Source organism: Rhincodon typus, chromosome 22 (assembly GCF_021869965.1).
Source record: "Rhincodon typus isolate 14 chromosome 22, sRhiTyp1.1, whole genome shotgun sequence".
Classification (NCBI taxonomy): Eukaryota; Metazoa; Chordata; class Chondrichthyes; order Orectolobiformes; family Rhincodontidae; genus Rhincodon; species Rhincodon typus.
Window position 1 is genome coordinate 27149206 of NC_063353.1, and position 11306 is coordinate 27160511.

Sequence of the window (11306 nt, forward strand, 5' to 3'; positions counted from 1 at the left end):
AATTTGCAATTCACTAATAAAACTTCCCATTCATCTCACTTTGAAGACAACAGCTATGCGCTAGTATGCACTGGACTGTTCAGGTTCAGCTAACTCACTTTTGGCAATTGTAGACCCAACCTCTCCTGCCCATTAGCAAGCTCCTTAAGGAACTTAATATACCATTGATTAGATGTGAGCAGGTTCATTGTTAGTTTCCTTCACCTCTGCCATCCCAATCTCACTTTGAAAATTACAATGCATCTCACATGTATCACAATACAGATGAGCGCTATAGGAACCCAATTTTAAATCTTACCTACACCCATTTCCAACCCCACTAGCAACTGAACATCCAGCCATGGTTTAGGCAGAATAACTGCTTGGACCAGTGCAAATAGATGTTCATTAATAACTTGCAGTATTTCAATTTCTCCAAAACAAATTAAAAAGTTTCACACAAATTGGTTTTATTTTTGGAAAAAAAAAACAGCAAGCACAAATCAAGCACAGAGAATGCTGGAGAAATGCAGTTTTGAAGAAGTCATACTGGACTCGAAAATTTAATGTTATTTCTGTCTTCCAAGATCTGCTGACTTTCTCCAGCATTGTGTTTGTTTCAGACTTCCAGCATACACAATATTTTTGCCTTTAAACAGAGAACATTTTAAATGCAAACTGAAATGATCAGTGAATGTGTATTTTTTTTCCTTTCTGCGGTAACATTGGGTTTAATAAGCTATTAATTTTGAACACTTCACAGTTTGGCCCAAAATTAATTTGCACATTTCCTTTTTCTGTACCAAACAGGAAGCATTATTCTATTCAAGATTAATATTGAGATAGATATCACAAAGCCAATTTCTTTTTGCTACTTACTGCTCTTGCAGGATCACCAAAGTCTATCTTCAATCTTCCCATTGCTCGAATAATCGCAATAATAGACTGAATGGTGTTGCTGTACACAACAGCTTTATATTGTTTGCATTCTTCTTCTGAATAACCAGCCTCATGTATAATCCTATTAACAAAAACATAATGTAAAATTTACAAAGGGAAAGAAAGTATCTGAACAGAAGAAAAATTGGACATCTTTTCACCTACTTGTCCAGCAGATAAACTGCATACTTACTTCATCTGTTTAACAATGGTACTTTTGCCAGACTCCCCTGCACCTGTAAAAGGCAGAAATACCTTCAGTTGTACATGAGCTTAATGTAATTAATTTGTTTTCTTCACCCCCCCGTTTGCACAAGTTTTGAATTGTAATAGAGTGCAAGTGAATAAACACAAGCCAAGTTGTGCAAGTTGGTCACATCATCTTGGAAAATTTATAAAAAGCAAATTCACATCCAGAAGGGAATGAACAAGTATCAAATTGGAAAAAGATTAAAATTTTAAAAAGTACTTTATGTAAAGGAATGTAGAACTTTTGCCACGTATGATTTACAAAGAGTTACATCGATATCAAATAAAAAGCAAATGGTAGAGAGTCGATGATTATTAAAAAAAATGAAGATTTGCATGTTTAATCTAAAATAAACATTATTGCTGACAGGCTTTTAGATAATTCAAGTGGACTTTTTGCAGTTAGCACTGTCACCCAAGTCAGGAGATTGAGTATTCAAGTTCCACTTTAAAATATTGCAGCACAAGGTCTTGACTAACACACAAGTGCAATACTGAAGGACTACTGCACTATCTTTAGCTGAGGTGTTCTCAAGAGGATCCCTCAACAACGATCAATTAAGATCAAGTCATATCTCTTGATGTTTGTGGGGTTGTGTGTGCACTTATTGGCTGTCATGTTTCATGTACTATCACAATGATAACATTTTAAAAAGTTCTTACTTAGCTGTTAAGTATTTGAGATACTGCAAGGTCATAAAGGTACCATATAAATGTAATACACTTTCTCTTAAGTTAGGGATAGGAGCAAGTACATGATCATTAGAGATTAGTTAAAGAACTCTGGTACCTTCCTGCACATTAATCCCCATGACAGAGACAAAAGCAGGGAGCATTCGCAATAAGCATATATTAAAAAAATTAATGTTCTCTACCACAATTATGTTTCAATAAAGAAAATATAATAAAAAAACTAAAACCTGTGCATAATATTGCAATGAGAAATGTTTTCAGCAACAAGCACACCAAGTTCACGAGGAAGCATTAGATGCAATGGCCCATTATTCGGATTGTCTCTGTAAAACTGAAAATTCAAATATTCAGGGTACTCTATTTCAATATTCTCTAACCTAATTTAAGAGAAACATAGAAACTGAAGCAGTCCATGACCAATTGTAGCAAGGCTTAGACAAAATCCAGGTAAGGGCTGACAAATTACCAGTAACATGCATATCACATGGTGACATGCAATGACAATCTCCAGCGAGAGAGAATTTAACCATTACTCATTGATGGTCAATGGTATCGCCACTGAATCCCCAACTATCAATATCATGAGGGTTACCAAAAACTGAACTGGACTCGTGATTTGGGAATTTGGCTACAAGAGCAGGCCAAAAGCTAGGAATTTTGCAGCAGCAATAAACTCACTTTCTGGCTCTACAAAACCTGTCCACTGTCTACAAGGCACAAGTCAGGTGTGTGATGGAATACATTCCAGTTGCCCAGACGAGTGCAGTGCCAACTACACTCAAGGAACTTTGACACCATCCAAGCCAAAGCAGTCTGACTGTTTGTGGATGTGGTGCCATTCCATACCTCCACCATCAAAACTCAGTAGCAGCACTGTGTACCACCTACAAAACAATTCACTTCAGAAATTCACTGTTCCTTAGATAGCACCTTCTAAATCTACGACCACTACATTCTAAAAGAGAAAAGGGCAGCAGATTCATAGGAACTCCATCACTTGCAAGATTCCCCACCCCCCCCCCCCAAAAACATTCACCATCCAGACTTAGAAGTATATTGCTGTTTCTTCACTCAAAATCCTGGAGCTCCCTCCTTAACAGTATTGAGAGTGTTTATGTACCACATGGACTGCAGCAGCTCAAAGTGGCAACTTACCACCATCTTCTCAAGGGCAACTAGGATGGAGCAATAAGTGCTGGCCCAACCAGCATTGTCTACATCCAGTGATAAATCAAAAACAAAAGGAGCAAAAATACAGCTCCTATCTGGGCAGTCACAAAAACAAGAACACTGAATTGCTTACTCTATCAAACACATCAACAGTCTTCCCCTGATTCCATATTTCCCATCCCATCGCTGATCTGAAGAGTTGTTTCTACATTCATCCCAGGTCTGTACTATATACTTAAGTCTGCTTATAAAAAGTTTAAAATTTAGAAATAAAACTTAAGCTTGCATTCGCTCAATTATCACCGAGATGAGTGTGCTAGTTTCTCATTGCAAAGTCTATCTTGGTACAATGCCACAAAGCACATCATCCCCTACACTTTCAGCATTCCAAAAAGGGATTGTTCCTTTCATATCTTGGTGAAGCATTCAAATCCTTTACCCTGGAGCTTTCCATTCAAATACAGTAAATGTAACACCTGCCTTTTTACTTCCTCCAAGGTCCAACACTACTTCCAGCTATAAACTTTCAATTTATTGTACTACATTCACTGCTCACATTGCTCAACATTAACACCAAACACAGACTGGACAACTGCACTGCAGAATACTTATGCTCAGTCTACAAGTATGACTCCAAGCTCCCAGAGACCTGTCATTTTAATTCTCCAACTTGCTCTCACACTGAGATCTCAGTCCTTGGCCTGCTTTGCTGTTCTAGTGAAGCTCAATATAGCTTGAGGAGCAGCACTTCATCATTCATTTGGGCACTTTACAACCTTCTGGACACAAGTTCAATTTCAAGCCCATTTTGTTTCAGTTTTTCTTTTTTTTTCTTTCAGAAAGCCACATACCTGATCATTACACATCTTTGTTTCCTTTCTTGCTCCATTATCATTCCCTTTGTCCCTGTAAGAAAAATTGTCACTCAATCTCTCCTATGTTGCACCCTATCAAATAGCTTCCATAATCATCACCTGTCATCTCTTGTTTAAAACCCATCACATTGCTACTTGTTCCCAGTTCTGACTAAAAAATGATATGGAGGTACCAGTGTTGGACTGGGTTGGACAAGGTCAAAGATGACACAACACAAGGTTATAGTCCAAAAGGTTTATTTGGAAACACTAGCTTTCTCAGGTGTAGTGAGACAGGAGGTATCAAGACACAGAATTTGTAAGTAAAAGATCAAAGGATCATTCAAATGATGCAAATGTATTCAATAACCCTAAAATAGCTGGCTGACTCCCACCTGTTAAATCTTTAATCAGTTAGAAAGGAGATGCAGGTTTCAATTGGTTAGAAAACAAATCCCAGAATTTCTTTCAAGTCACTGCCCCGAAATAACTAAAGGTTTTATTAGTGTATAAAATAGGTGACATCTCGGGTCAGACAATGCATTTTAGGTGTGAGGCCTTGTTTAGAATCTGTCTGTGTTTTAACCTGGAGCCAGACTGGTTTTATTTGCAAAGCAGGAATTTATAAAATGTCCCATTGACTGACTGTACCTACAAATTGTGTGCTTTTTGAACATGAAGAATGTTGACATTTCACAGGGTCCCTTGTCAAAGTTGAACTCATCGGAATATATGCGATTGATTCAGAGGAACTGGGAGCATGGAATGGAATCTTTACAGGAAACAGGGTGCAAGGATGTATAGTCCAGGTAGCTGTGAGAGTCTGTAGGCTTGTAGTGGATATTACTGGCCAGTCAATCCCCAGAAATGGAAACAGAGACACCAAGGAAGTGAAGAGAGGAGTCAGAAATAGACCAGGTGAAAGTGACGGTAGGGTGGGAAATCGATGAACTTTTCCACTTTGCTAACAATGGTCCCTATTAGCAGCTATTCATACTCCGAGGATGACCCTTACCCTATACTTTGTCTACCCAACTGTTTTTCTCCCTCTCTGCATCTCCATCTATCGTTTACTCCTTCCCCTCTCCCATCCTTCTCTAGTACGTATATCAATCTTTCCTTAGCGTATCAGTTCTGAACAAGGGTCACTAGACCGGAAGAATTAACTCTGTTTTCTCTCCACAGATGGTGCCAGACCTGCTAAGTTTTTCCAGCAATTTCTGATTGTGTTTCAGATTTTTATGTATTTCAGAAAACAATACACAAAATCTGGTCACAAAAGTCCACAAATAAAACCAGCCCTGCCTGCCAGAAAACAGATAAAATGCTTTGTCAGGGAGGCAGTCAAAACTACAATGCAAAAAAAATTTAAAAACAGAATTCAATTATTAAAGGCAAGAAGACCAGTGCAAAATCTGCAATATGCGTAAATCTCATTTTATGTTTGAGACCAGAAATTAGTTCCACGCAATGGCCCATGGAATTAATGTGGCTTTCTACCAGTCTCTTACAAAGGTATAATTTTGCAAGAAGAGTTATTTATAGAATTCACCAAGTCTTATTTTGATTCAAGTTTTTTTTTACACATGTGCTTCAATTATCCTGCATTTAATGAATAATATCCACTGAGTGTCCTGTTCTTTAATGAAACACCTTCTGAATTGTTACTACATAAATCTCTTATTTCTAAAGCAAACATTTTGCAACCACGATATCTCACTGTACAATTACAACGTTAGCACTTTTCTTAAAGCTTCAATTTCTTCCTTTAACATAACTTGGGCATATCAAACAGAATGTGGTGCACAAGCACAACTGCCTGAACGTGTTTATCTGTTTGTTAATTATTTCCTTGCAGCTACGATCAACAATGGGATCAAAAAGCTATTTCTCTTATGTAACCAAGCACAAATTTACTTCAAGTCGACCTGCTGGAACAGTATATCAGCACAATTTTACTTTTCTGCAAGTGACATTGAAAAAAAAAACAAAATCAGATGCCCAGCCATTACAAAAAAGACACATATTTAATATTACTCAAAGATAAAATTTGAAAGATTGTAGAAAAAGCAATTTACTTTAAGTTTTCAGTGTGCCTCACATGGTTTCTTTAAAAGACATCATTGAAAATTCAGTGTGGACATTATAGGTTTCTAAAAAAAACTTCACAGAAATCACATGACTGGTTACAATAGATTACTCTGCTGTACACCATGCCGGGGCTGTTTCAACACTGACCAGCTTGGAAGGGTTCTTGTTTTATCTGATTCAGTTAGGTGTAAGTCTGCTAAGAACCAACTGAGTTGAATAACAGCTTGCTATGAACAAGCTGCTCAGCTGATCTCTCCCATTTCTGAAACCAAGAAAAAACTCCCTATATTATTTCAGGGTGAAACCTATTGATTCTTTTGAAAAAGTAAATGGAAGGACATTTCAAGATTGTATTTCCGGAGCAAGTTGTAATTGTAAGACTTCAGACACAACCATGCATGATTAGCAAAGGTCACATGTCAGAACATCAGATCAACAGATTCTGGAAAATCCTATGCTTTATCATTTGTTTTCATCCAGCCCTGCACCTTGTTGTCTCGGATTCTCCAGCATCTGCAGTTCCTACTATCTCTGATTCAAAAGTAATTAGGTCAGTCTTTCCAGAATCATGTCTTTAAACCACTATGGGTCAGAAAGCAGGTGACTGCAATGTCTCTTGAAACGTTAATAAAGTTTGTTTATACTGCTGGGGATTACAACAAGAAAAAAATACTTTGGCATTTGCTGCAGCAGAATAAATTTTAAAAGTTTATTTAAAAAACTTGAGTTCAGTTTAAGGGGGACCCTAATGAAGTCAAATAGTCTCTCCTAAAAAGATTGCTTAGAGCAATTGCGGGAATATGATACTTCAGTGCAAAAGTGTAGTTTGTGAAACTTCCAGTTAGAAGCAATTGGTTAGAACTCTGCAGATTATTAAAAGACTGAAAAAATCTAAGCTCTCAGGTTTGAGTCTGCCATGCAAAAGACTTCATACCTCAAAAGGACAGGAACAGAGAAAAAGCAGTCAAATCTACAAATTGGAGAACAAAGGAAATTTTCTTCGGATTTTGATTAACTGTAAAAATGAATGTGTTGGGGACTTTGTTTTGCCATATGTTTTGAAGTCTTTCAAACTTTGCTATCTTTAGATAGCTCTGCTACTCTTAATCACAGGTATTTCCGCTATAACACGTGTTTGTTAACACAAATTAGCTGTAACACAATGGATGAATACTGGACACTGTTTGGATAATGCAAACTTTCCACTGTATAGTATAGTGATTTCCCTATTATGCGATGTTCTTTAGCGTGATTTACTACAAAACAAGGTCACACAAGAAAGTAACTATCGTGTTACAGGAGAACTACCTGCACTGTGTGTAATTAACTGTTATTGCTAAAACCAAAAGCTGCAACATAGCACATTTATGTTCTAGTGAGAGAACATCACTTCATATTTGCTTCTCCAGTGGCAACACTCACTAGGATCATTACAATAAAAACAATTCTCCACAAGACTATGGAGATAGCAAGAACTGCAGATGCTGGAGTTAAACAGTGTGGAGCTGGAGGAACATAAGTCAGGCAACATCAGAGGAGCTCCATAGAACTCCAGTCTTTGCAGGAAACAGTCCACAGTTATCCCCAGATCCTAATGGACTCTCATCTTCCAGTTTCATTACTCGCCAGACATTGGAGACTGGAGTGGACTTTTAAGTCCTAAAGTATCGACATTCAACAGAAAGACTCACTTTGGTGATTTCTTTCCCTAGGCCTTACTAGGACACATCCTGCACAGTCTTTAGGACAATAGGAACAGGCAAGCAGGAGTAGGTCATTCAGCCTTTTGCGCCTGCACCACTATTCAATTAGATCATGGCTGACGTGTGGCCTTACTCCATACACCTGCCTTTGGCTCATTTTCCTTAATACCTTGCTTAACAAAAATTTATCTTAAATTTGTACCAACAACTGGTCCTGCATCCACTGCCATTTGTGGAAGGGATTCCAAACATCTACTACCCTTTGTGTGTAGAAGTGCTTCCTAACATCTCTCCTGAATGGTCTGGCCCTAATTCTCAGACTATACCCCCTAGTTCTGGAATTCTCAACCAATGGAAATAGCTTATCATTATCTATCCTGTTTCTTCTTGTTAATATCTTTAAGGCTTTGGTCAGACACTCCGTAACCTTCTAAATGCCACGGAAAAACAGGCTTAAATTTGTGTAATCTCTCGTCATGACTTAACTTCTGAATCTCTCAGGTATCATTTATGTACACGGTACTCTCTCCAAGGCCAAGATATCCTTTCTCAGGGGTGGTACCCAGTACTCCAAGTGGGGTCTAAAGAGGATTCTGTATAACTGCAGTCTAATTTCTGCATCCTTGTACTCCAATCCTCTAGATATAAAGGCCAGCATTCTATTAGCTTTCTTGATTATTTGCTGCACCTGTTTGTGATATTTTAAAGATCTAAGCACTTGAACCCCCATGTCTTTTTGGGCACCCATTGTACTTAACTTCATACCATCTATAAAGTACCCTGATCCAACCTTTCACGGCCTAAAATGGATAACCTCACATTGCTTACATCTGCCATAGTTTTGCCCATCCACTTAGTGTATCAATACCCCATTCTAATTTTATGATGTTATCTACACTGTCTACAATGCTGCAAAACTTTGACATCAGCAAATTTGGATATATGACTTTTTATGGCCATTATCCAAGTTGTTACTAAATAATAGGAATAACTGAGGCCCTAATACAGACCTTTGTGGGACACCAATGATCACATCCTGCTAATTTGAATACCTACCTGTTATCGCTATTTTCTGCCACTTGCCACTCAACCAATTTTCCAACCATATCAGTAATTTGCCATCAATACCATGGACTTCAACCTTTGTTAACAATCTCTTTTGTGGGATTTGTTAAATGCCTCCTGGAAGTCCCCATAAATAACATCAATAAACATCATTCTGTCTACTACCTTAGTCGTCTCTTCAAAAATTCAATGAGGATTGTCAGGCATAACCTGTCACGAATCCATGTTGGTTCTCCCAGGCTAACTGGGAATTTTCAAGATGTTCAGTTACCCCATCCTTGATGATAGACTCCAAAACCTTCCCTGTGACACACGTTAGGTTAACTGGTCTGTGACTCCCTGGGTTTTCCTCTTTCACCCGTCTCAAAAAGCAGAGTGGTACCTGCAACTTTCCAATCCAGACGATGACTGTTTTAGCTTGGGAATTCTGAAAGATTACATAGCTAGGGAGTCTACAGCTTTCTCTCCAACTTCCTTTAACACCCTCAATGGAAACTGTCAGGTCTCAGAGATTTGTCATTTGTCATAAATTTCATTTATTTCCTCATTACCCATGCTTTAGATCATAGATCATAGATCATAGAATCCCTACAGTGTGGAAACAGGCCCTTTGCCCAACAAGTCCACACTAACCCTCAGAGCTTCCCACCCAGACCCATCCCCAGTAACCCACCTAATCTACACATCCCTAAACACTATGGACAATTTAGTATGACCAATCCAGCTAGCCTGACTGTGGGAGGAAACCCACGCAGACATCGGGAGAATGTGCAAACTCCACACAGACAGTCACCCGAAGGTAGAATCAAACCTGGGTCCCTGGCACTGTGAGGCAGCAGTGCTAACCACTGAGCCACAGTCTCTATTCCCAATCCATTAGTCATTTCCTATCAACTTCAACCTATCCTTCCTTTCTACTCTAGATGTAATTATTCAACATGTCTGCCATTTCATCATAGTCTTTGACAATATTCTTACTTTCAGTCTTTAGAAGACCAACATTGCTCCCACCACCTGCTTTCCTTTCATGTAATTATAACATTTCTTCTATTGATTTTGATGTCCCTTTCGGATTCCCTTTCATAATCCCTATTAGTAGCTCTTATAAGCTGCTGTGTGGTCCTTTGCTGGTTTTTGTATCTTTCCCATTGAGCAGGATCTGTGTTGTTTTTATTTGGAAATTGTGTAAACTCTTTTTGCTGTCCTTGGCTGTTTTTTCTGTGAAGTCTATATTTTCCCCTTCCAGGGGTATATGTAGCAAAGGCAATATAAAATGCACAGGCTCAGCAACCTTTTCCCTTTTGCTCATACCAGTTATAACCGGTTTCTCTGTTAGACCTCTTTCGCACACTTAACGCTCAAAATCTCAGACAGAAAATTTGTCCATTCAGCCCAGCTGTTCCTGTTTTGGTTTTCAAAGGTGAACATTTGACATCTTGCTCTTGGTAGCTCTGAATCTGGGTTCCTAAACTTTGCTGCAACCAAACCACACAAGCTTGCTGTCAGGCAGAATACATAGCAAACCAAATAACCCCTTTCCTAGTCCATTTGATTTGAGTTGAGGACAGCACAGAACAAAACCACCTTGTAAAAAGTCACGTTGATAACAATGTGTACCTAAAGAAAACTTGAAAAAAGGCAGCCCGAGTAGTCTCAGAATGGACATCATGATACTCAGCAGCCCAGTATGATAGGCAGGTGCATACTGTTGCAACAGCCCATTCCAGTTAAGCTATTTCCAGATATGCAAAACAATAAAATGCATTTACAACATGAAAAGGTCCAGTCAGTATTATATCAAGTTCATGGCCAGTTCATTTTAATAATAGAATGACAGCAATATACAAGGTCACTCTCATGATTTGAAAGGAAAAAAATGGAGTACAACTGGAATCTAACCTCAATAATAAGTGCTGGTACTGGTAAGCTACATAGCAAAATGGTAAGGAAATACAACCGTTCCTTGTAGAGATCTGAGAAACAGAAAACGCCACAAATACTGAGGACAGATTATTCATCTATTCACTCAACAGAAGTGAACCTTTCACATATCTCTTCATTAGACAGCAGTTGAAGAATAGTCCATGCTGGTAGTTTACTCCACAAATACTGTCTGGCCTGCCAAATATTTTAGCAACTACAGTTTAGGAACTCCATGACATCAGCATTACCGGCACTGCAAGGCATGGTGGTGATATTGTGGCAAGGTCACTGACTTATTTAAATAAACGTATAACAAAAAAAATTCCTCCTTTTCATAGACCAGTAGCATTGCTTTGGAGGAATAATATACTGAATTTTGTAAATGTGCACCCTTCCAACACAAAGAAAAGTAATTGCTTTATAAAAGATCTACAAGACAATATTTAAATATTACCAAACTTAAACAAAACTTTTATATCAGACATTGTTCTGGTCCGATTCTAATCCTCGACATTGGACTGAAGTTACAAAATTCCGTGACGGTGACTGGCCTTCAGACAATGGATGATATCCGAAATATATCTTATTCAAATTTTCTGGGCACTCACTATGCCAGTTCACAACAACCAATTTACTTGCC

The 11306-nt window shown here is 38.3% G+C and overlaps 1 protein-coding gene across 3 annotated transcripts in view; it reads right to left on the reverse strand.

The window, feature by feature from the left end:
• Nucleotides 1-11306, reverse strand: part of LOC109913613 (guanine nucleotide-binding protein G(i) subunit alpha-1) — a 1176207-nt gene that overhangs the window by 19802 nt on the left and 1145099 nt on the right. For 2 of the 3 annotated variants that reach the window (XM_048610368.1, XM_048610366.1), the window contains 2 exons: nucleotides 1112-1154; nucleotides 859-1000 (listed from right to left, as the gene is read on the reverse strand). In XM_048610368.1, coding sequence (XP_048466325.1) covers nucleotides 859-1000; nucleotides 1112-1116 — 147 coding nt within the window. In that variant the 5' untranslated portion in view covers nucleotides 1117-1154. Of the gene's footprint in view, nucleotides 1-858; nucleotides 1001-1111; nucleotides 1155-2087; nucleotides 2151-11306 lie in introns of those variants that run through there. The other variant, XM_048610367.1, reaches the window with a different exon arrangement.